We start from the raw sequence: 26,589 nt of genomic DNA, 5'->3' as shown, positions 1-26,589 counted from the left end.
TACAGTTAGAACGCCCTATTTGGCCAAACCAGAACCATCACTTATCACTGGAGAGAGAAAAATTATGAGTGAAATTATAAAGAAAAAGTAGGTCTGTCATTAGCAGAAGAAAGAGTGGATGCAGGAAAGACATAAACAACAAATGGACAGTTCAAAGTGGGATTGGTCTTATGTGTTAGGAAAGATTTGTGTTTGAGGTGAATCGTGGAATAATGGAAAATATATGGACAATATATACATTCTTCTCATGTGCATATGGAACATTCCCCAGGATAAGCTATATGTTAAGTTACAAAATAAAACCTCAAACTTTAAGAGACTGAAATCGTGCAAATTACTTTTTCTGACAAAAATGGAGTGAAATTAGAAATCAGTAATAGAAATAAATATGGAAAATTTAAAATATGTGGAAAATTTTTGAATAACCAATGAGTTAAAGAAGAGATCACAAAAATAATTAGAAAATACTTTAAGATGAATGAAAATAAAAACACACCAAGTACATTGAGTACATCATAGTCAAGCTGATCGAAACAAAAGAAATGTTTGGAAGCAGCTAATGGTAGCGAGTAGTAGATGGCAGTAGCTAAAGGGAAGTTAAATGCACTGAGAGTTTATTTGGTGACACTGGTGGTAGTTTTAAGGTGCAGAAGGACTGAGTCTCAGATGCTTCTGCAAAATCCCAACAGGAAGCAGTCAGTATAGCAGGAAGAGATTGAAACTGAGAGAGTGAATTCTTTCATACATCCAAAGGACACACATACACAGTTGGAGAAATTAGAGCAAAACGGACAATTTTTCCATTTGTTAACAAGAAGAAGAAAGCAAAGCACGGGTTTGGATGTAAGCATTTTGATAGAGGAAAATGAAGAAAATTCAGGTTGACTGACTTCTGTTACCTCTGAGATGCAGAAATACTGAGAGGACAAGGAAAAATGGTTGAAGATAGGTGGAGGATTGAGAAAGTTTGAAATAGTTGTAAAGAAAGAAAACTTCTCTTGGCCAGGAAAGGAAACTTTTTTTCCCCCCCAGAAGTCTTACCACCTGTAGGGCTAGAAGTAACCATGTTTATTACAGCTTATGTGAAGCCTCCATGACGCCAGTCTTGCCTGCAGGACAGTGGGAGTGGACCAACCGTTAGGCAATCATTTGAGGTTTTGAAGGGCTAGAGGGATCAGAGGCAAGTGAACACAGGGAGCTAGCTGAACCTTTCACACAAGAATGTAAAAATAAGAATATTATTTTTATGTCTTAACTCATGTACTCTTCCATCACTTGAAAAACCTCCAAATAAGTAAACAATGAAATACTGATGTGAGTACAAACCATTTTTCTGGGCCTAAACTAATTTTTTAAATTCAGAATTTAATTGTGATTTGTTGGGAGTAAATTAAATTGCTCAAATTGTTTATGTTTCCAAGAGTATTCATTCACATAATAAACAAAATTTCTCACTCAGGTCTTTACTGGGATCTTCACAGCAGAAATGTTTCTCAAGATAATTGCCATGGATCCATATTATTACTTTCAAGAAGGCTGGAATATTTTTGATGGTTTTATCGTGAGCCTTAGTTTAATGGAACTTGGTTTGGCAAATGTGGAAGGATTGTCAGTTCTCCGATCATTTCGGCTGGTAAATTAACTGGGAGTATCCATAACATTTGTATACTTAATTTAACTAGTCTTCGCTCTTGTCTAGTAATAATTATAATTACCTAGTAATAATTATCATATTATTTGAATGCATTTCTAAAACAGAGTAGATCTCCCTACAACTGGTCATTTCTTCTTCATCAGAGCTTTAATGGATAGATAAATTTTATTCAAATGAAAAGCCAACAGCTGTCTCCTTAGTAATTGAATGGCAGGACTAAAGGGGAGGGAGAAAAAAGGAGTCGTAGATGACCGTATCACAATTGAACACCACAATATTTATCTCTCAGTTATGTGGGTTTTGCTTAAACATGCATGAGACTGAGGATGGGCTCACCTTCCTATCAGAGACCCAGGAATTAAGGAGTTGTCTACTTTGCCCCCATTGAAGTCAAGACTCAGGACTGGGTAAAGTGTGCAAGGGAAGAGGCCAGAGCTCCCCATGTATCTGCTCCTTCCCAGATCAGAAAGTCACCAACAATCTGAAAGGAGTGCCTGTCTTATATTTTGTTAATTTTAAAGGGCCTTTCATTTGATCTTTATATTTCATAAGTTTTGGATTTGTTTAAATTAAGAGACAAAATAGCACTTGACGTATTTCTATGTAAACTTTGATATATTTTATTGTGCTGTCACATTGAGTTGGTTCTAACTTTTTGTGATTTATTTTCGAGCAACAGAGGTTGTATATAGTTACTAAAGAGAGGTCCTTATAGTTAGCTTAATAGTGATTAGATTCAAGACTTTGCTGCGAAATCTGTTTAGAATTTCTCTTACCACTTTTCAAAGTTCAAAGTTGAGTTGAGGTCCCTAGAGCTATGGTTTCTTTCCCTAGTCTTCACTGATAGCCATGCATCTTATTTGAAGTTTGAAGGATTCAAAAAAAAGAACACAAATTAGAAGCGACAGTGTGACAACTAATATGGGCACCTACTTTAAAAAATGTTAAGTAAACCTTCACGACACTGTGAGCAGCTTGAGAAAATAAACATAAGGTCTTGCTTAGTATCTCAGGCTCTTTTGCATTAATTATTCTCTGGAAATAAATAAAATATTGGTGATTATATTTACTCCTTTGTGTCTCTTAGATCCATTAAATAATGCACTGTTCTTGACCTGACATTTACTGGAGCATCAAAAATAAAATTCTGCTGCTGTTTATTGTAAATGGTACTTTAGAGGCCTCTATGAGCTGATATAACCACTGTGTTAGACACAGTAGTGGAGAGCCATTTACACACTATAATGAGTTGATTAATTAAGTCACTGATGACATAAAAGTTGATAAAATACAGCTTTTTTACCTAAGTCCCAGTATTTCTTCTTTGAATACAATAGTTCCCTCTTATCTGCAGGAAATATGACCCAAGAACCCCAATGGATGCCTGAAACTGCAGCTACTACTGAACCTTGTATATATGATACTTTTCCTATCCATACATTCCCATGATATAGTTTAATTTATAAATCAGTCACAGCAAGTGAATAACAACAACTAATAATAAAATTATTAGTTTTATAATAACAATTATATCAATATAGTGTAATAATAAAAGTTATGTGGATGTGCTCTCTCTCTCTCTCTCTCTCTCTCTCAAAATATCTTATTGACTGTATTCACCCTTTTTCTTGTGGTGATGAGAAGATGCTAAAGTGCCTGCATGGCTGAGATGAGGTGGGGTGAATGTCATAGGCACTGGGACACAGTGTTAGGCTACTGCTGAGCTTGGGACCATATAGCAGGAGGATCATCTGCTTACAGACCCTGTTGACTGCGGGTAACTGCAACTGTGTAAAGCAAAACTGTGAATAAGGGGTAACTACTGTTGAACAAATCTCATTTAAAATACAGCCTAATGTTACAGCAAGCTAAAGATACAAGATTAAAGTGATCTAAAGATTTAAAGAAATTAGTTGGTATTCTCTTGTACCTATATAATTTGTGTTAATTTTATCTGTACTTGTGCATTTCAGCATGCTATTTCAAGTACACTGAAAAATATATCCATTTTGGACTTTTAAGTAATGAGCCCCTACTCTGAAACAGTCTCTGCTCATTAATCACCATTAATCTTACATGTCTCAGTTACCTGTAGAAAAACAAAAAGAATACTACATATGCTTATGTAAGATTCTGGAAATGTTGACTATTATTAAAATGTCACTTTAAAAAATTGTATAATATAATTGTTTTATTCACAAAATAAACTTTCAGAATGAAAAGGATCCCATTGTATCACATACCTGATGTATTTGCTAGATAATAGCGCACAAATAATCCATCAGCCTGCAGTTGAGACAGTTACGCAATAGGTTTTCTTCATAAATAAAGTTATAGATTCTTTAGAAGGCAGGACAGTAACAGTTTTCTCGCTTTCATCTCCAGCTCCGAGTTTTCAAGTTGGCAAAATCCTGGCCCACCCTGAACATGCTGATAAAGATCATCGGCAACTCGGTGGGGGCCCTGGGCAACCTCACCTTGGTGCTGGCCATCATCGTCTTCATCTTCGCCGTGGTCGGCATGCAGCTCTTCGGGAAGAGCTACAAAGATTGCGTCTGCAAGATCTCCAGTGACTGCGAGCTCCCGCGCTGGCACATGCACGACTTCTTCCACTCGTTCCTGATCGTGTTCCGCGTGCTGTGCGGGGAGTGGATAGAGACCATGTGGGACTGCATGGAGGTAGCGGGCCAGACCATGTGCCTCACTGTCTTCATGATGGTCATGGTCATTGGAAACCTGGTGGTATGTAGTGAAACATTGTCTTCATTTTCAGTGCAAAATAATGTAACCATAAAACAGGTTCTGTTGAGGAATATTTTACATGTTTTGGGTTTTCTTTTTGTATCAATTCTTAATTAATGATCGCAGGAGCGAGACATAGTTTAAACTATTGAAATCCACCTAAATTCACTTTTTAATACTTGTTTATCTTTTATTTTTATTGTTTTTCAGTTCCATTGAGATAAAACTGACATATAACATAAACCTAAAGCATCTTTTGAACCAAAGTTGTCCTTAGTCACTATATTTCTTCCTGTTCCATGGTGAGAGCCATTCCTGACTTGTATCTTTCAGTTCTTGTACTAAAACATAAAAGTGTTACGAAGAATAGTCACTCATTTTATTTATAAGCATTAACAGTAGTATCACTTATAAATGTTTCAGGGTTCCCTGAAAACTGGAATTTTTCAAAATTAATGATCGTCTCAGTCCATTAGAAGCACAATGGGTATTTGGTGCCTAGAAACTACACTTTGAGCAAATAACATTGACTGAGTTGAATTGTGCCATCTCCACTGAGTCCTGGAGACATAGGAAGATGATAGGAAGATGCATATACAGGGCATAGTGATACAACATTTAGTCAATTTTTTAGTCATATTTTATAGTAAAACAGCAAAAATAGGGAATATCTGATACATGTCAAACAAAGTGCTATATGTCAGTTATCAAAATGGAAACATGGCTGTACAGGTGCGAGGATGATCAGAGAAGGCTTTGTCAAGGATTTTGGACCTGAAATATCTTTAATTAAGATGTCAGATTTAGTTTGGTAAGAAAAGGTAGACTGTCTCAAACTAGGGAGAGTGTATCCAGAGGATGGAAAAGGAAGGGACGGTAGGCTCTGTGAGAAGGGTCAGGCTCTTAAACTTCAAGCATCAAGTAATAATTCTTGATTAGGTCCCAGTCCCATAGAATACAGCCAGGACTGTCATAAGCAATAGTTTTAAGTAAATAATTTATAAATTTAATTTCATTCCATATAAAAGTAACCTCCAATTCTCCAAAGGGAAAGGCAGAGAAAGAAAGGCAAAAGATTATCATTTATTTTTATTCTTCCCTAGATTTCATCCTTCTCAGTATTAGCTTGGATAATCCTGACCTATTCTTTTTTTCTGTTTTATTTATTTATTTATTTATTTATTTTATTATGCTAACAGTTTTTTTTTTTTTGGTAGATAATTATTTTTTATTGAAGGGTAGTTGACACACAGTATTACATTAGTTTCAGGTGTACAACACAGTGATTCAACATTTATATACATGATAATTCTAGGTACCAGCTATCACCATACCAAGTTGTTACAATATTTTGACTATATTCCTTATGCTATACATTACATCCTGGTTACTTATTTATTTTACAATTGGAAGTGTGTACTTTTTTTTTTTTGTGAGGGTATCTCTCATATTTATTGATCAAATGGTTGTTAACAACAATAAAATTCTGTATAGCGGAGTCAATGCTCAATGCACAATCATTAATCCACCCCAAGCCTAATTTTCGTCAGTCTCCAATCTTCTGAAACATAATGAACAAGTTCTTACATGGAGAACAACTTCTTACATAGTGAATAAGTTACATGGTGAACAGTACAAGGGCAGTCATCACAGAAACTTTCGGTTTTGCTCATGCATTGTGAACTATAAACAGTTCAAATATGAATACTCATTTGATTTTTATACTTGATTTATATGTGGATACCACATTTCTCTCTTTATTATTATTTTTAATAAAATGCTGAAGTGGTAGGTAGATACAAGATAAAGTTTAGTGTTGTAAGAGAGCAAATGTAGATGATCAGGTGTGTGCCTGTAGACTATGTGTTAATCCAAGCTAGACAAGGGCAATAAAACATCCACGTATGCAGAAGATTTCCTCAGAACAGGGGGGGTGAGGTTCTAAGCCTCACCTCTGTTGATCCCCAATTTCTCACCTGATGGCCCCCCTGCGACTGTGCCTGTCTTAGGTTGTTCCTCCCTTGAGGAATCTTACCCGTCTCTGGCTAACCAGTCATCTTCCGCGGCCATACAGGGAAATGTGAAGTTGGTAAGTGAGAGGGAAGCCTTATTGTTTGAAAAGGTTAGCTTTTTACTTCTTTGCATATTAATGCCCTGTGGCTTCTATGCCCAGCATTTGTCTTGAGGTATCTTTACCACTTGGAAGAATTATGATACTCGGTAAATTTGATATGAGGCACGAATTCTATTTAAGGGTTGTAATTAGGAAGGAAGAAGAAAAGCTATAGAAGTAGCAGGCAGAAGAAAACCTGGGAAGATTGATTATTTCTTTGACATATCTTCTTGTAGAGTAACTTCAGCATGTATAGGTTTTAAACTACTAATCAAATTGCGCACACACATTAACATAATAGGAGTATAGTTACATAACCAAAGCATATCTGTAATTACCAGCCATCTCCAGTGAAACCAAGAAAACCAGTTAGGCACCTTAGGCATTTGTGAAAACTTATCTATGATATGGTGGATATTGTCCAACTGAACTTGAACAGTCTGAGAGAAATCAGACAAATTAAAACAACCCATTCCTGGGGACTGTTCACATCCCATATGTTCTTTTAACAGTAAATAGTCTGTAGTTGTAAGATTTTGGAGCGCTACAGTTTGCACTTCTCCTAATTCTTGGTTGAGTTCCAACAGCATAGATCCAGTCAAATTTGTTGTTTTACTGTATGCACAGGCCAGCTTAGATATCTCCTTCATTCCCATGGCAAGTCCAGGAGCTGGGGGGATGAGTGCATCTACACCTGTAGCAGCGCGTGGATCTTTGTTGGGGTTTTTTGATGATCATCTTCTGTCATGAGTCTTCCCGAGAGTGCTGATTTTGGAAGTTCTTTTTCATATCGTATCTTAGTTGATTTTCGGGGTAGCCAAATTAGGCTTTGATCCTCTGTATAAATACAAACAGGCCCTTTGCTACACTTTTATATGCCTTTATACCCTTGTGTAGAACTCATTGGAGGTTACCACACAGGAACTGCCTTTTTTTTTTTTTTTTTTTTTTTGGTATCATCAATCTACACTTACATGACGAATGTTATGTTTACTAGGCTCTCCCCTATACCAGGTCCCCCCTATAAACCCCTTTACAGTCACTGTCCATCAGCATAGCAAAATGTTGTAGAATCACTACTTGCCTTCTCTGTGTTGTACAGCAACCCCCTTTCTCCCACTCCCCCATGCATGTTAATCTTAATACCCCCCTTCCTCTCCCCCCCCTTATCCCTCCCTACCCACCCATCCTCCCCAGTCCCTTTCCCTTTGGTACCTGTTAGCCCATTCTTGAGTTCTGTGATTCTGCTGCTGTTTTGTTCCTTCAGTTTTTCCTTTGTACTTATATTCCACAGATGAGTGAAATCATTTGGTAGTTCTCTTTCTCCGCTTGGCTTGTTTCACTGAGCATAGTACCCTCCAGCTCCATCCATGTTGCTGCAAATGGTAGGATTTGCCCTTTTCTTATGGTTGAGTAGTATTCCATTGTGTATATGTACCACATCTTCTTTATCCATTCATCTATCGATGGACATTTAGGTTGCTTCCAATTCTTGGCTATTGTAAATAGTGCTGTGATAAACATAGGGGTGCATTGGTCTTTCTCAAACTTGATTGCTACATTCTTGGGGTAAATTCCTAGGAGTGCAATTCCTGGGTCAAATGGTAAGTCTGTTTTGAGCATTTTGATGTACCTCCATACTGCTTTCCACAGTGGTTGAACTAATTTACATTCCCACCAGCAGTGTAGGAGGGTTCCCCTTTCTCCACAGCCTCGCCAACATTTGTTGTTGTTTGTCTTTTGGATGGCAGCCATCCTTACTGGTGTGAGGTGATACCTCATTGTAGTTTTAATTTGCATTTCTCTGATGATTAGTGATGTGGAACATCTTTTCATGTGTCTGTTGGCCATCTGTATTTCTTTTTTGGAGAACTGTCTGTTCAGTTCCTCTGCCCATTTTTTAATTGGATTATTTGTTTTTTGTTTGTTGAGGCGTGTGAGCTCTTTATATATTCTGGACGTCAAGCTTTTATCGGATCTGTCATTTTCAAATATACTCTCCCATACTGTAGGGTTCCTTTTTGTTCTATTGATGGTGTCTTTTGCTGTACAGAAGCTTTTCAGCTTGATATAGTCCCACTTGTTCATTTTTGCTGTTGTTTTCCTTGCCCGGGGAGATATGTTCAAGAAGAGGTCACTCGTGTTTATGTCTAAGAGGTTTTTGCCTATGTTTTTTTCCAAGAGTTTAATGGTTTCATGACTTACATTCAGGTCTTTGATCCATTTTGAGTTTACTTTTGTATATGGGGTTAGACAATGGTCCAGTTTCATTCTCCTACATGTAGCTGTCCAGTTTTGCCAGCACCATCTGTTGAAGAGACTGTCATTTCACCATTGTATGTTCATGGCTCCTTTATCAAATATTAATTGACCATATATGTCTGGATTAATGTCTGGATTCTCTAGTCTGTTCCATTGGTCTGTGGCTCTGTTCTTGTGCCAGTACCAAATTGTCTTGATTACTATGGCTTTATAATAGAGCTTGAAGTTGGGGAGTGAGATCCCCCCTACTTTATTCTTCTTTCTCAGGATTGCTTGGGCTATTCGTGGTCTTTGGTGTTCCCATATGTATTTTTGAACTATTTGTTCCAGTTCATTGAAAAATGTTGCCAGTAGTTTGATAGGGATTGCATCAAATCTGTATATTGCTTTGGGCAGGATGGCCATGTTGATGATATTAATTCTTCCTAGCCACGAGCATGGGATGAGTTTCCATTTGTTAGTGTCCCCTTTAATTTCTCTTAAGAGTGACTTGTAGTTTTCAGAGTATAAGTCTTTCAATTCTTTGGTTAGGTTTATGCCTTGGTATTTTATTCTTTCTGATGCAATTGTGAATGGATTTGTTTTCCTGATTTCTCTTTCTGTTGGTTCATTGTTAGTCTATAGGAAAGCCACAGATTTCTGTGTGTTAATTTTGTATCCTGCAAATTTGCTGTATTCCGATATCAGTTCTAGTAGTTTTGGGGTGGAGTCTCTAGGGATTTTTATGTACAGTATCATGTCATCTGCAAATAGTCACAGTTTAACTTCTTCTTTACCAATCTGGATTCCTTGTATTTTTTTGTTTTGTCTGATTGCTGTGGCTAGGAACTCCAGTACTATGTTAAATAACAGTGGAGAGAGTGGGCATCACTGTCTAGTTCCCGATCTCAGAGGAAATGCTTTCATCTTCTTGCTGTTCAATATAATGTAGGCTGTGGGTTTATCATAGATGGCCTTTATTATGTTGAGGTACTTGCCCTCTATTCCCATTTTGCTGAGAGTTTTTATCATGAATGGATGTTGAACTTTGTCAAATGCTTTTTCAGCATCTATGGAGATGATCATGTGGTTTTTGTCTTTCTTTTTGTTGATGTGGTGGATGATGTTGATGGACTTTCGAATGTTGTGCCATCCTTGCATCCCTGGGATGAATCCCACTTGGTCATGGTGTAGGATCCTTTTGATGTATTTTTGAATCCGGTTTGCTAATATTTTGTTGAGTATTTTTGCATCTACGTTCATCAGGGATATTGGTCTGTAGTTTTCTTTTTTGGTGGGGTCTTTGCCTGGTTTTGGTATTAGGGTGATGTTAGCTTCATAGAATGAGTTTGGGAGTATCCCCTCCTCCTCTATTTTTTGGAAAACTTTAAGGAGAATGGGTATTATGTCTTCCCTGTATGTCTGATAAAATTCCGAGGTAAATCCTTCTGGCCCAGGGGTTTTGTTCTTTGGTAGTTTTTTGATTACCGCTTCAATTTCGTTGCTGGTAATTGGTCTGTTTAGATTTTCTGTTTCTTTCTGGGTCTGTCTTGGTAGGTTGTATTTTTCTAGGAAGTTGTCTATTTCTCCTAGGTTTCCCAGCTTGTTAGCATATAGGTTTTCATTGTATTCTCTAATAATTCTTTGTATTTGTGTGGGGTCCGTCGTGATTTTTCCTTTCTCGTTTCTGATACTGTTGATTTGTGTTGACTCTCTTTTCTTCTTAATAAGTCTGGCTAGAGGCTTATCTATTTTGTTTATTTTCTCAAAGAACCAGCTCTTGGTTTCATTGATTTTGCTATTGTTTTATTCTTCTCAATTTTATTTATTTCTTCTCTGATCTTTATTATGTCCCTCCTTCTGCTGACCTTAGGCCTCATTTGTTCTTCTTTTTCCAATTTCTATAATTGTGACATTAGACCATTCATTTGGGATTGTTCTTCCGTTTTTAAATATGCTTGGATTGCTATATACTTTCCTCTTAAGACTGCTTTTGCTGCGTCCCACAGAAGTTGGGGCTTGGTGTTGTTGTTGTCATTTGTTTCCATATATTGGTGGATCTCCATTTTGATTTGGCCATTGATCCATTGATTATTTAGGAGCGTGTTGTTAAGCCTCCATGTGTTTGTGAGCCTTTTTCTTTCTTTGTACAGTTTGTTTCAAGTTTTATGCCTTTGTGGTCTGAAAAGTTGGTTGGTAGGATTTCAATCTTTTGGAATTTACTGAGGCTCTTTTTGTGGGCTATTATGTGGTCTATTCTGGAAAATGTTCCATGTGCACTTGAGAAGAATGTGTATCCTGTTGCTTTTGGATGTAGAGTTCTGTAGATGTCTATTAGGTCCATCTGCTCTACTGTGTTGTTCAGTGCTTCCGTGTCCTTACTTATTTTCTGCCCAGTGGATCTATCCTTTGTGGTGAGTGGTGTGTTGAAGTCTCCTAGAATGAATGCATTGCAGTCTATTTCCCCCTTTAGTTCTGTTAGTATTTGTTTCACATATGCTGATGCTCCTGTGTTGGGTGCATATATATTTAGAATGGTTAAATCCTCTTGTTGGACTGAGCCCTTTATCATTATGTAGTGTCCTTCTTTATCTCTTGTTACTTTCTTTGTTTTGAAGTCTATTTTGTCTGATATCAGTACTGCAACCCCTGCTTTCTTCTCGCTGTTGTTTGCCTGAAGTATGTTTTTCCATCCCTTGACTTTTAGTCTGTACATGTCTTTGGGTTTGAGGTGAGTTTCTTGTAAGCAGCATATAGATGGGTCTTGCTTTTTTATCCATTCTATTACTCTGTGTCTTTTGATTGGTGCATTCAGTCCATTAACATTTAGGGTGACTATTGAAAGATATGTACTTATTGCCATTGCAGGCTTTAAATTCGTGGTTACGAAAGGTTCAAGGTTAGCCTCTTTAGTATCTTACTGCCTAACTTAGCTCGCTTATTGAGCTGTTATATACACTGTCTGGAGATTCTTTTCTTCTCTCCCTTCTTATTCCTCCTCCTCCATTCTTCATATGTTGGGTGTTTTGTCATGTGTTCTTTCTAGGAGTGCTACCATCTAGAGCAGTCCCTGTAAGATGTCCTGTAGAGGTGGTTTGTGGAAAGCAAATTCCCTCAGCTTTTGTTTGTCTGGGAATTGTTTAATCCCACCATCATATTTAAATGATAGTCGTGCTGGATACAGTATCCTTGGTTCAAGGCCCTTCTGTTTCATTGCATTAAATATATTATGCCATTCTCTTCTGACCTGTAGGGTTTCTGTTGAGAAGTCTGACATTAGCCTTATGGGTTTTCCTTTATAGGTGACCTTTTTCTCTCTAGCTGCCTTTAAAACTCTTTCCTTGTCCTTGATCTTTGCCATTTTAATTATTATGTGTCTTGGTGTTGTCCTCCTTGGATCCTTTCTGTTGGGGGTTCTGTGTATTTCCGTGGTCTGTTCGATTATTTCCTCCCCCAGTTTGGGGAAGTTTTCAGCAATTATTTCTTCCAAGATACTTTCCATCCCTTTTCCTCTCTCTTCTTCTTCTGGTACCCTTATAATACGGATATTGTTCCTTTTGGATTGGTCACACATTTCTCTTAAGATTGTTTCATTCCTGGAGATCCTTTTGTCTCTCTCTCTGTCAGGTTCTATGCGTTCCTGTTCTCTGGTTTCAATTCCATCAATGGCCTCCTGCATCCTATCCATTCTGCTTATAAACCCTTCCAGAGTTTGTTTCATTTCTGCAATCTCTTTTCTGGCATCTGTGATCTCCCTCTGGACTTCATCCCATATCTCTTGCTTATTTCTCTGCATCTCTGAATTCTGACCTATTCTTGAAGTAACAAGAAACATGAACAGTGTATAATACAGAAATATGAACAGTGACTTAAGACAACAAACATTTATGATCTTGTACTTTCTGTGGATCAGAAATACAGCAGCAGCTTAGCCGGGTGGTCTGACTAAGGGCTTGTCATAGGTTGCTATTAAGATACTGACCAAGACCCCAGTTTTCATGACTGAGGCCAGAGGATTGGCTTCCAAGAAGGCTCGCTCATGCTTATTGGCAGGCGGACCTCGTCAGTTTTTGACTATTGGTCCGAGGCCTCAGTTCCTCTCTACGTGGACCTCTCCCTGGGGCTGCAGAGGGGATTCTCCCAGAGTGGTGCTATGAGAAGGCAAGGGGAAAGCCTTCTTTATTTTCTAACCTTGAAGTCACATATCGTCACTTCCGCCATATTCTGTTCATTAGAAGCTAGTCACTGAGAAGAGCTCACGCATAAGATAAAGGTCCCTTATCGCTTATAAATGTTTCAAAGGCTTTGACCCTTGAAGGGAAGAATATCAAATAATTTGTAGATATATTTTAGAGCCTTTGCAATCCCCAGTACAACTTGCTTGCTTTCAGAAAAGTCCAAGATTGCGTAGAACAGAAAGAAACATAGGGTTATACAGAACAGAAAGAAAGAAAAATTCATAAGTTTGTATTACAGACTTGATTTGATTTCATATATATATTTGGCATACATTGGGAGAAAAGAAGAAAAGGCAGAGAACAGAATCCTTTATGAAACAATGAGCAAGCAAGGATTCATGGTGGAAGTAGTAGAAAGTAAGTTCAGGGCCAGCCTTGTAGACTTTAATTTATGAAAAGACGTGCATAACAAAATTGGATTTTTTCTTCTATAGGCAATTCAAAGCTACATATGGCTATTAGGAAAGTGGCAATAGTGAAGTGGTGTTTTATTAAAATTTATATAGCAGGAAAATGCAGAATGGATTTAAGACAAATCATGTATCACATATCATCTATTAGTTTACTGAAGAAAGCATCTCTTCCTAATACATAATCACACAGAGGATTCAAGTGGAAAAGAAAATTTCAGGAGTATCTATACCTATGGATGACATTTAATATTAACTTGTATTGCTATATATACATAAAAAGATACAGTCTGGATTATAATCTTTTCCATAAATTTAACTTCTGTACCTTTAGGGAAAAAAATTAAAGGCTCTCCCTTTTTGACTATCAGTTTTTAGAAGTTCCTACTTTTGTGATATATTCTAGGTATTTTTTGGAGTAAGTAAGGTAGTAATAACATCTGTCTCATGTACTATTATTAAGGATGTGTGTTCATATCACATTTGCTTAAATAAGACTGAATAAACTGGACACACCGCCTTCTCCAGTTCTTCCTCCTCATTCTCACCAGAGGGAACAGTCCCCCCGAGGCAAGCTGGCATAACCCCCTTTTGGCATAAACTTCTATATGGTGCTCCAGTGCAAGAGGTGTGGTAGTCCCTACCATGCCTGATCCACCAGCCAGCCAGAGGTGGGGCCACAGACTGCCCAACACTCTAATTCTAAAGGGAACGGGGAGCAGGCCATACAGTCTTAACAGAAAATGACACATTTATAAATGGTGAAGTTGCCCCAGTGCTTTGAAGAGAAAATGTAAGTCGGATCTCACTCTGGGAGGGTTGATTGATATGTACAAAGAAAATTTTCCAAATAGAACAGTTCATTAATAAATCTTAAGGAACCAAATCAAGAAAACAATTATGGCACCAAAATTCAGTTTTACTATGGAGAAAAACAAAATGTAGCTTAATTGAACAGAACAGAAAGAAAAATTCATAAGTTTGTATTATAGACTTGATTTGATTTCATATATATATTTTGTCTTTTTATCTGTTCTTCATCCAAATTATAAATTCAAAGGAAGACCACAATAAAATACAATTTCATTGGTAAATTCCAGAAGTAAAGGAGTGGTATCAATATCAGCAGCCATGGTATAGTAATTGAGAGATGTCAGAATAGACTCACAGATTTATATTCAGTCCTTATTGGATCTTACATGTTTTCACTTTTCTTACTACCACTGGTAGTATTAATTTGCAACTGATTAGACAAAGGAGCTATAAGCCTCATTAGCTTATTGAAAAGATAGGAACTTAGCAAGAATGTAGCATCCTTTTCATTGGAGTTCTACTTAAAATCTTTTCTCAGATTCCTCTTCTGTACTATTTATTTTTTATTTACTCCTTTATTACTATATCCTTCCTTTGTTCTATATGCTTGAATAATCAGCGAATAACAGACTTTATCAATCATATCCTGAAAAAAATTGCATGACATGGTCTTTTGCCCAAGGGGGTACCTGATTCTTAGTAGATTACCTCTTTTTGAGCTCATACAATGGGCTTAGAGTCACTAATCTTTTCATTCACTCCTATCAGTAGGACCTATTTTTGGAGACCCAGGTTAGGGACAAATTAGTGGTCTTATTCATGGCGATATCTTGAATCTACAATCTTTAACTTGATATTAACATCATTATTACTGTATAATAACCATTTCTTTGTAGTACTTGCAACAATTGTATAAATCTAGTGGCCACAATTTTCTGAACCAAAAATTGAGACTTGATCTAGCAATAGGTATATTTTTTTCTAACATGGAAAATTATCTAACTGCAAAAGCTGGCACAAATACATAAAAGTAAAATCATATTTATAGATATTGGAGTTATCTTTGGTTTTAGGAATAAAATTATAATAAATTATCCATGTCCTGGAAAGTCCAGGTTACATGGGTAAAATATTTAGCATCCCAAATAAAACTTTTTTTCTCTTTCACTGTACAGTTATCTAAATAACGAAAATTTCTCTTTTGGAACTGAACTTAATATAGAAATTTCATACATCAGTGGTTTCAGTAATTTTGCAATGACTCTAAAGGAAATAGTGTTAATAGTATAATTTAATATTGGCCAGGTATTTATTTCATTTACCTTTTTTTCAGGATAGTTTACCATGAAATAGAAGGAATACCTATTAACAGAAAACAAGGTGTAAGAACAATCTTGGAAACTTTATAATCAAGAGCAAATGAAACAACAGAATGTTTTGATCACCTATTTTTGTATTGTGTTTTAGGTTCTGAACCTCTTCCTGGCCTTGCTGTTGAGTTCATTCAGTTCTGACAATCTCGCTGCCACTGATGATGATAATGAAATGAACAATCTGCAGATTGCAGTGGGAAGGATGCAGAAAGGAATCGACTATGTTAAGAGGAAACTACGTGAATTTATTCAGAAAGCCTTCGTTAGAAAACAGAAAGCTTTAGATGAAATCAAACCTCTTGAAGATCTAAATAACAAAAAAGATAGCTGTATTTCCAACCATACCACCATAGAAATAGGCAAAGACCTCAATTATCTCAAAGATGGAAATGGAACTACTAGTGGTATAGGCAGCAGTGTAGAAAAATATGTCGTGGATGAAAGTGACTACATGTCATTTATAAACAACCCCAGCCTCACTGTGACGGTACCAATTGCAGTTGGAGAATCTGACTTTGAAAATTTAAATACTGAAGAATTCAGCAGCGAGTCAGATATGGAGGAAAGCAAAGAGGTAGGGACTCTAAGTAAGAAGATAACTGGTATTATGTATCCTTTAAGCTATTAGACTATTTTAAATTTATGTTTTCTTTCTATAAGGAAGTATCTATTGACATATGTTCTATGGCAAAATTGGTGATAGAAAAATTGAAAAAGCGGTAGCTAGACAAGTGATATGCTAATTTTGAAAAATATTCACCATTTTGAATTCTTGATAATATGCAAATTAATATGAATTTTTCTAAGTGTTGAAATATTTCAAATTTGTGAGAATGCCTCAGTTTATCCACTTTTATCCTTCTAATTCTCCCACAGAGGTGGTTTCTTGTATATACTAGAAAAATACTTGGTGAGAAGACAGTTCCAGTTCTCATTTTGCTACATTCTTGGCTCTTATGAAATACTTCATAAAATGTCATCTTCTTTCATTTGCTCAGGTGTATTTATTCATGGAAAAATCTGATTGGGATTTTGGCTTGATATGTACGTATAGTTTCATGTTTCCTGAAGTAAATGATTTTCTTAAGGAAATGAAGTTAGAGATAAAGAATCATGCTGAAAATCGTTTTAACCCTACTGAGCCACTGCATGCTGTCTAAACAAAACAAAAACTTATTGTACATTATAGAATTTAAAATTCTGAATATACCAGCTACAATAAGAGTCTTGGTAGTTTAAAGTATTCTTTGACTTACTATAAGAGTATGTAAACCAGAATATGTTTTTGGTTTATTTATAAGTTAATAAGCACATAGCTGGGGGTAAAGAGAAGAAGGAATTTAAACCCTTAGTGTTTAATTGTTTAACTGTACAGAATGAGGACAGAATTCCTAGTAATGAAAGCTTGCATAAACAAATAAAAATAACAACCAAAAGCAAAAATTCATCCTTTCTTGTCATTTGAATTGATTGGTAGAGAAGAGAAAGGCCTCTGCTATTATAACATTCAAATCACAAGGCAATAGATCCTAATTTCACAAAATAACTGATAGGAATCAAGGGGAAAATTATACAACTTTATGAACATGGGGCATGGAATTGCTGTAATTAGTTGAACTCAAGTGTTTACTAATAAGATCACAATTTTAAAATTGAATATCTTAAGATCTAGTTAATAAAATTTTGGATGAGCCCTGTTGGACGGGCTATGCTGAAAGGGGGCCTAGTTTCAGACAGTGTGCAGTACGAGAAACTCAAGTCGGCGTTTAAAAGAGCATTGGGTCATTCAGTTTTAATATATATTCCACTCTGATTATTTTGCCATTATACCTAATAGTAAATATTCCCCTTACAGTACAGAAAGTCAATGTTTACTTTTATATGTATTTAATTTTAGCTTGTCGTATAAACTAAGAATGAATTATAATGAATCAAATGTTGAAGCCATCAGTCAGTTTAAATTTTTGGCTAAGTTTGTGAAGCTTTTGAGGTGTGGTTGACTTGACATCCAGTCGTCTTAATTTTCAGAAATTTTAAAGCCTTAGACTTCTCCAAAAAAGTATGTATTCTGCCTTGTCTCAAACCATTATGTTTTTTCATAAGAGGAATAATCTAGTAAGGTGGGGCCTATAGTAGGAAAACCCAAACCCCTAGGCCCTTATCATTACATTTTTTCATTTGTTTTCTAATTGAGTTACTCTGAAATAATATATGTGAAGTCAGTACTTTGGAATTTGAGGCAGAGAACTGATCTGCCACTTGGAAGTAGAAAGAATTATTTTATTGCTTTAGCTGGATTGCCTTTCAATACATTCTCACTAGGGTGACTGTTAACCGGAGGGTTAAACTTTATTATTTGCAGAAATGTTCAATTATGGCTTTATAGAAAAATCCTAAATATAAACTCACAAACTAAAAAAGGATTAGGATAATATTCTAGGAAGGAAATATGTGCAGGTTTTAACCTTTTAGTATTTTAGCTGGTAGCTGTATACAGGAAAACAAAAGAGAATTGAAACAGTTGTCCACGAATTCCAAATATTCCCACCTAAAATATGTTTGGTGTTCTGTCTTTTTGTTATTTTTGTCTGGTCATTTTCTTAACTGGTGGGATGGGGATTGTGCATTTAAATATCACCTATGAAGTAGTAAAAAAATGGTATAATATTCATTGATATTCTTGTCTAAACGATTTTAAAAAATTAAAGGAAAAATGGGGCACTTAAAAATTTTTTGAAAATACCTAAATGAATTCCCTTTTTATAAAGCAAATTAACCAACTGGACCCAGAAGTTGTTTAGGTGTTTGAACTAAATCTTCTTCACTGTCTTTGCTAACTTTTTATGATTCTTTAATAATTTTCTGTGGATTCTCTAGAACATATGATGTCATAATCACATGTGGCTTAACTCTTAGTTTGACTATACTTAAGGTAAATCCTTTCATGCTCTGTGATTTTGAATGACTGACTTTTCTTTTAGAATTGTAATAATATTGAAGCCATGCTTGAATAATTATTTTTTGAAGTGAAATTTACTAGTGCAATGTGGTGACCTTCACTGCTTACCATTCTTACTTCTCACAGGGGTAAAACCAAGCTGGAGCCGTCAAGAGTGCCGCTCTGGTGTTTTTTAACCAGCCAGAGGCTCGTGCCACCACTTTTACCCAGGTTACCCAAGCAAGTTGTACATATATAAATATGATCAGTTTTTAAATGAATTTGACTGGCCTGCATGTTACTCAGCTACATTCCTTGCCCATCCATCAGCAGTAAAATAAAAACACACACAGCCTGCTCTTCGGCTGAGTCATATAAAGCATGGTCAGCCAAGTCTGGCAACCCTGACTTTGAAAAGTCATGATTTACCTGCTAATTTCCTTACCTAGATTTTAATAGACAGCGTATTCAGTGAAAAGTTAAATTTGCATGCCTTCATGGATTATTTAATTTCCATTGAACACTGCACAGTTTTGAACATGCTAAGGGCCTAAACAAGAAATGTAAGTGCTCTTTGAAAAACTCTTGCAGGCAAGCTTTCTTTCCCCTGCCCTTCGTTTTTTTGTATTTAAATATCACCCCAGAGAGTGTGTACTTTGTTGGTAATGATTTGTTCAATGCTAAGTTTTTCTAAAGGGTAATCTGCAAATTAAAACAATCCCTTATTCACGTGCAGACCTCTAAAGGATGTTTTAATGTGATAATGATGTGAAGGAATTGAAATGCATATGATTTGGCTACTAGCAACTTGGTACATCTTTTATGTACTTCATTTTAGAGAAAAACAGCGTCACTTTATTCAGCTATTGACCAAACAAATTTTGCATTTAGAATATGATTCCCTGAAGATTCTGTTTATATTTATCCTTAAAACTCCTAAGACTGCAAAAAAAAGGAAATAAACATCTTGTGTACACCAAAAGAGTAAGACAGACAGTGTGATAAGTGGTATGTTCATTCTGAAAATAGATCTGACATCCACATTCTTCATCCTTGTGCTCCTCTGTCCTTCATGTTTCTGTCTCTCCTCTATTTCATCCAGACCTGCTGGGTAACTTTCTCCTGAAGAATATTATGTAAATATATCACCCACTGCGTACTCCTATTTAAGAAGAGAATTATTATGCTCTCTTGGCGTTTGGGTGTTTTTCAATGAAAGGGCCTCCCTTGTCATGTGACTGTGGCAATGAGCCTAACACCATCCTGCGAGCTCCATTTTGTGGACCTTTGCATTTTCTGATGTTGAAATTACAGCTTTATGCTCAGATGTGTTAATCAAATTGCTGAATCAGATTTGATTATTTCTTCACGAAATTTTAACCAAATACTTTGTTACTTAGATGCTGTTTCCTCTCCTTTTGCCATTAAAACTGTAAAACATCCCTACCAAGCACATTTGGCTCTTTAAAAGGAAACAGTGATAATGTCCTTCTGGAGCGTTTTTTATACTTTGAAACAAAATATTCAGTCACTGGCAGTCTAGAAGCATGGAAGACAATGCCTTCTATATTGGAGGAATGATATGAAATGGGACCCAAGATGTATAATTGCTCACAATCAGTACAGATACATATATACACTAGACTAGAGAGAATCACTTTTTCCAATTATGTATTAATTCTTCAGAAGAGATGGCATTTGATTCCTTAAGATAATGGCTTGTTTTTCACAGTTTCTTAGAAGGAGCCAAGGTTAGCCTCCTTATTTTCTGAGTACCCCATTTCCCAAGTTCCTGTGTAGAGAAGTGTGTGAGGAAAGTGATGATCAGATATATTGCCTATCAGTTTTATTTAGGAAATTTAGTTGGATCAAGTATGGCAGAACACATTCTAAGCAGAAACTGCTGAAAATTGACTTCTTTTGTTCTTCATTCTCACATTATTACAGTTTCCAATTGCCTTGAATACATCTGTTTCCTGTTCTACAGTACTAGGAGCTGGGAAGGCAGGAAAGATGTATAGGGAGGATTTGGGAGGATTTTTCAGTAGGAATCCATCTATGATTTTATCCTAAGGAATGTTTAATCCTCAAGGGAATGTTTTCTAGTGGGATAGTGATTAAGGTAGAAAAACCTCTAAATATCCTTAATGTAAAAACAAAGTGGGCCTAACATGCAGGTCTTTGGAGCACTACCTATCTACTGAGGGGTAGGCCAGCATGATATAAAGATTACTTTTGCCTTTCCAAGAAAAATATTTAAAATCCTGTTATTTGCAGTTTAGAAAATTTCAGAATGTATCTGTTATAAAGAGAAAACTGATTTGGGGGTAAGGTAGTATAATAGTAATGATATTTTTTATTTTTGCCATCTTTATTAAAAAGGTAACAACAATTCCTTTCTGGTATTAATGTGTCACTTTGACCTTAAACATATCCCAAAGCAAGCAAGACTATCACTCTCATTATTCTGGTGTTAATATATTTCATGTAAAATAACCCAGAGCTTTTTAAATACAGATTAGAATTAAGATCCATGTGGAACAAAGGATTGCCATTCTTGAAGGCCAAAACAGTTAGGTATGAAATACTTGATTTACTCTTTATTTGAAGATATTTTAAAATCCCAAATCCTTTTATTGGATCAGATTAGAACATACCTCTAAACTACATGTAAACTCTACTAATTTTATTTTCTTAAAGTATCTTAAATTCCTAAGGAGAAACAAACATGTTTATGAAAAATTTAATAGGAAGTGATGTTTTCAATCCCTTTTTCTGTTGTGATTAATTATTCTTTAAAATTCTTTTACTTTCTGAAAGAAAGATTTAGTTTGACATGTTGACATTTAATAGTCATTTATCAATTATGTGGAAAGTAAGTCAGAAATGTAGTTTCTAAAGGAACAGAGTGAAATATTGTGTGCCTTGATATTTATTTATTAGATCATTAAGCAAAATAGATTCTACCCTACTTAACTCCTATTGACTCAGGACTCAGCACTCAGAAGAATCCAGCAGATTTTCTATAGGAAGAGCCCTGTAATACAGGGTTTTTATTAAAACTGGTGTTCAACTAATATTTACACCAGAAAGTAAATGATGGCCAGTGCTAGTCATAGCAAATAACAATTGGATGTACGTGTTTAATCTCTTTACTGTCCTGACATTGGAATATATCCATATTTTGGTAACATTTTAACTAGGCAAGGGTACGCTAACAATATCACTCAGTCCACCTGTTTCCTGATAAACAAGCACAGATAATAAAAAGGGGAACCTAAATATCTAAATTTTACTAAAGGGAAACATAAAAGTTGTCAAGTATAGAATTGGTTATTATTTCTAGTCAATTCATATTTTGGTCTATTACTCATGACATTTTACAGTGAATGAGGCCTAGATTTGAGCATTTACAGACAACCTTTATTTGAAAATTATTAAGTACATGAGTTCTAATAGTTCCATCTAATGGTGTGTATTTGACAGTTCTAATTGGTGAATTTGTATGCAGTTAGGATTGATTATGACCATATCTGAACCTAAAGAGTTTTATATTCTTAATATGATTCTTTAGATTTTTTAATGTGCTTTGTACACATTTTAACTTTCAGTCAACATTTTTATGTTATATTTGCCTCTTAAGTAATTTTAAGAAAGTCTTTGAATTGATGTTATCAAGAAAAGTTTCATAAATCAAAATCTTTTGCCTACATCTAGTAGTAGTATTTAAAATAAACTTTTCATAAAATATTCCAATATAAATAGAGCTCTATTCTACATAATACCTACCTGTAAGAATATGAATATAACTTGAATTAACACTAAGTTCACAGTCATGAAACATGGGAATCAACAATATCACAAGCAGTGATATCTACAATGTTTAATTACATATCATGTCTTCTAAATGCTTGAAATTGGTAATGATTGTGTTTACTTGTGAATCATCAAAGAAATTCTCTAGTGAGTCCTGTAAAAATGAGGTACAGAAGAACTAGAGTCCAGCTACTGACTCACTCTAACTTTTGACAAGATGATTAAAGCCACAAGTCCTCTAGACACTGGATTGGCTAGTGTTGCTTCACATACAACTTAGATTCCTTTTTGTAAACCAAATAAAGTGATACTTGTGGCAGGTAGATCTGTACTGTTCCATATCAGGAGGAAGATAGAAAAGAGACTACCTCTCCTTAAAGAGGTTTCAGTTACCACTAGGACTATAGATTCACACATATAAAGGGGAAAGGAAAAATGTTTTCAAAATGATTCAGTGTTAGTTTTCTTGACCCCAAAGTTAAACTACAGTTTACTTTGTAGATCATCTCAGGTCTTAATAATTGGAAAGCTGATATTGAAACAGCAGTCCTAATCCTAAAAGTTGTTAGTCATTACTCACACAATTCAGAATCTTTAAAGATTTGTATTACTCTGAATTTAAGTGAGAATATCCCCCCAGTCTGTATTTGCAGGGTGATCCTCTTCCCTAAAAGGAATGTTTTCCATTTTCTACTGTGAGCTATCTGTAACTAGATCAGATATAACTAAGCTTCAGTTTTTCTGATATCCTATGTCATGTTCCTGGCAAGTGATAAGATCAGTATTTTCAGGTTCCTAATATGTAATGACTTCATGTAAATCAGGTGAATTGGAATGAGAGGATAATTTGGTTATTTCTTAGGCAATTACATGTGTGTAAACACAACCACACATACCAAATAATCTCATTGAAAGACAAAGGATAGGAAATAAGAAATAGTCTAAGAAATTAAAATATTTGTAATATTTTAAGAATAATTAAGAATGTTTATAATAATCTTAATTTGACATTTCATCTTAAAACAAAATATATTCAAATTTTAATGACAATATTATGATTATATGTCTAGTATTGTAATATATTTAGTGAGCAGAAAAAGAAATCAACTTTCAAACACCTCATAATATATAATCTTTAAATATTTTGGTCAACTTAGAAAATAATCCTGTAACTAGTTCTTAGAAGGCAAACCTATCTAAATATTTGTGGTTCTATCATTGATATTATTAAAAAACACAAGACAAAAGCATTTTCAATCTCATATAAATATTTTTACTTAATTAACACCACTGTACCAAGAAAATATTTTATATAAAGGAAATTGTTTCAATAAAAGAAAGGAACCATCTTTCTGGGAACAATCTTCATACAATCCTTAACACAAATATGAGAGGAGCGTTTCCATTACTGACTACAGATGACCATTTTATAGTAGTTCAACATATTTCAGTGTGCATTTTATCATGTGCTTACCTCATCCCCTTTATAAAGTAGCTCTTTTCAGCTCAGCTGTGTCCTAATGTTATGCACTAATGGTAATAACATTGTTAACAGGTCCGAGAATGCTATGGCCCAAACTACTCTGATTCCATGTGGCACTCATACCTGGCCCTGTGTCATGCCTGAAGCATGAGACCAGGTTAAAGATGGGAACTCCTTCATTTATGCTGATTCCACGGGCACCCTGACTTGGCTAAAAGTTCACTGCATTTCAAGATTTAAAGCAACTTCTCTTGATTATATTTTTCTCTTTGTGATATTATGCTGATTCCATGGGCACCCTGATCTGGCTAAAGTTCATTGCATTTCAAGATTTAAAACAACTTCTTTCAATTCTGTTTTTCTTTTGGTGGTATTTGATGTAACAAGGAAAACAAAAAAACCAAAGTTTCTTTTCTCCCCGTATTAACAGGACAAGTAAGAGTGCCAAAGTAACAAGTAGTTTCCAAATGCACAGTGAAACACAGGAGTGCATTGGCCAAAGAGAATGCAAAATACCAGCTCTTGCTATAAAGCTAACAATGTGCTGCTCTTTCCAGAATTAGAAAACTATAGAATACATTTAATAACAAGCAGTGGTATATGTTTTCATGTCAATGAAAAGTGGATAAATTTAGATTGTTGCTGTTTATGTGCATTTGATCAAATCTTTTCTGCATTTGACATGAAAATACACTTGTGCAGCTTTCATTGGTTGGGTCACAATTTTAGAATAAAACAAACTATAATTTGCAAGTAATTTACAAAAACAAGATCACAAGATGACCATCCGCCTCTAGCACCCTACATAAACTCTGCAGGTTTTTATTTCAGACGGACTTCATCAAAAATTATTTAACTTGTGAGCACTGTATTTTTAAAGACAAAAAAATGCGGTGGTCCTGTGTCTAATCTTGTGACCCCCCACCTCTACTAAAGCAGACTGGCATTATGTTTAAGATATTTTAAAATTACAGATCAAGGAAATGCATATGGAAGACTTGAGGGCACAGCTCTTGAATTTTTATACTGTAGAATAAAGAAAATATTTTAAAGACTTTTCTGTGGAATTGATTTTCAGAAGCTAAATGCAACTAGCTCGTCTGAAGGCAGCACCGTGGACATGGGCGCTCCCGCGGAGGGAGAGCAGCCCGACGCTGAGCCTGAAGAGTCCCTGGAGCCGGAAGCCTGCTTCACGGAAGGTGAGCAGCACAGCGCATGCGCGCGCAGACCCCCTGCCGGCCTGCGCCCTCTCCGCGCCCCTCCCAGTCATCCGCATCTAACAACTGTTTATTCGCTTTTGCTTTTTCTGTATTAGACAAAGGTGCTTTTTTAAAAGGCAAGATTTAGTTTATAATCAGACATTCTTATTTTTGTGCATCCTGTTCAACTCCAAGAAATGCTGCTAATTATCTGGGGTCTGGGTGGCCTTCTACCATATCTACTAAGAAAGTAAGCCAAATCACACACGTCCCTCATTTGCTCTAAAAAAGAAAAGAGAAACATTTTTAAAGTTAAAGAAGTAATTTGTTGTTTCCTGTTTTGTCAGATCATAATGGATACTAGTTGATACATGCACATTTAAAACGGCCCATGAATAACAGTTATCCATATCTGTGCAGATCAGAATTTTTTATTAATTGTGAATGACACCAGATAATAGATAACGAAATGCCAAAATTTACTATGAGTTATGGGGCACCATGCCCCTCAGGTAATACCAGGAGGATTTTCTGAAGAAAGTTACAATTACGTTATTTGAAGTATGGATCAAGTCTCTCTTGAACAAAAATATTGTATATCAAGACACCCAAAACTTCTTAGCATTTAACAAAAACACATCTTTTTGCTCATGAGTCCGTGGCCAGCTAAGGTGGCTCTGCTGTTACTGGACGGGCTTTCTCACAAGTCCGAGGTCTTGGATGGGACAGTCGGGCTGACTCAGCTTTGCCCCAGCGTTGCCGCGTCTTCCACTCGCGGGCCAGGCTTGTTCTTGCAGTGAAGACAGAGGAGCGAGAAGCCTCAATGCTGAGGATTTGTCAAGCCTCCACTTGTGGCAGGCTTGCCCCTGTCCCGTTTACCGAAGCCAAGTCAGATTCCGATTCAGTGTGGGAATGCACTACTAATGATACAAAGAAGCATAAAAAATTAGGGCAACAGCGCAGGACATGAAATTCCTTACATTTCCTATACAAATCACTATTGTAGGTATGGAAACCTCTCTCTGAAACCCTGAGAATCACTTCATTTTTAACTCATATTTCAGTAAACATGTATTTAATAATTCATACTATGTCTTAGCCTCAAATTCAATACTATATAGCAGCTGCTTAAGTAAAAGTGTATTTGATAAATAATGACTACCTCAGATTCTTGCTGGTAATTTCATTTTATTAAACTAATTCCAGAAGTGTTTCATTTGGGTTTAAGAAACATGTTAAGTATGAAATATCACCACCGTAATATAGAAAATAACAATAATACATAGATACCCACCAACCAACTTAAACAATCTGTAATTTTTGTAATATTTGCCTCAGGCTTTTTATTTAAGAATAAAACAGATACAGATTAGGCCCCTTTTATACTGCTTCCTTACCCCCATTCCCTTCCTTCCCAGAAATAATCCAGCACCTCAAAATTGACATTATTATCATTCCCACTAAATTAGTCTTTTTCTGTTCAATATCTTCTTTAGGGAAAAAAAAAAAGAATTCAGTTCCATTTACTTCATTACAATGAGTATTTCCAGGGCATGTAGATCTTTCTTG

General features: G+C 35.8%; 1 protein-coding gene across 4 annotated transcripts in view; it reads left to right on the top strand.

Annotated features, from left to right (window-relative positions):
- SCN2A (sodium voltage-gated channel alpha subunit 2) overlaps positions 1 to 26,589 on the top strand; it is a 132,348-nt gene that overhangs the window by 80,242 nt on the left and 25,517 nt on the right. For all 4 annotated transcript variants that reach the window (XM_057505472.1, XM_057505475.1, XM_057505473.1 and 1 more), the window contains 4 exons: positions 1,460 to 1,633; positions 4,040 to 4,396; positions 15,679 to 16,158; positions 24,900 to 25,020. In XM_057505472.1, coding sequence (XP_057361455.1) covers positions 1,460 to 1,633; positions 4,040 to 4,396; positions 15,679 to 16,158; positions 24,900 to 25,020 — 1,132 coding nt within the window. The remainder of the gene's footprint in view (positions 1 to 1,459; positions 1,634 to 4,039; positions 4,397 to 15,678; positions 16,159 to 24,899; positions 25,021 to 26,589) is intronic.

The sequence above is a fragment of the Manis pentadactyla genome, chromosome 8 (assembly GCF_030020395.1).
Source record: "Manis pentadactyla isolate mManPen7 chromosome 8, mManPen7.hap1, whole genome shotgun sequence".
Taxonomy (NCBI): Eukaryota; Metazoa; Chordata; class Mammalia; order Pholidota; family Manidae; genus Manis; species Manis pentadactyla.
The sequence above is the reverse complement of the archived record's forward strand: the minus strand, read 5'-3'. Positions and strand labels throughout refer to the sequence as shown.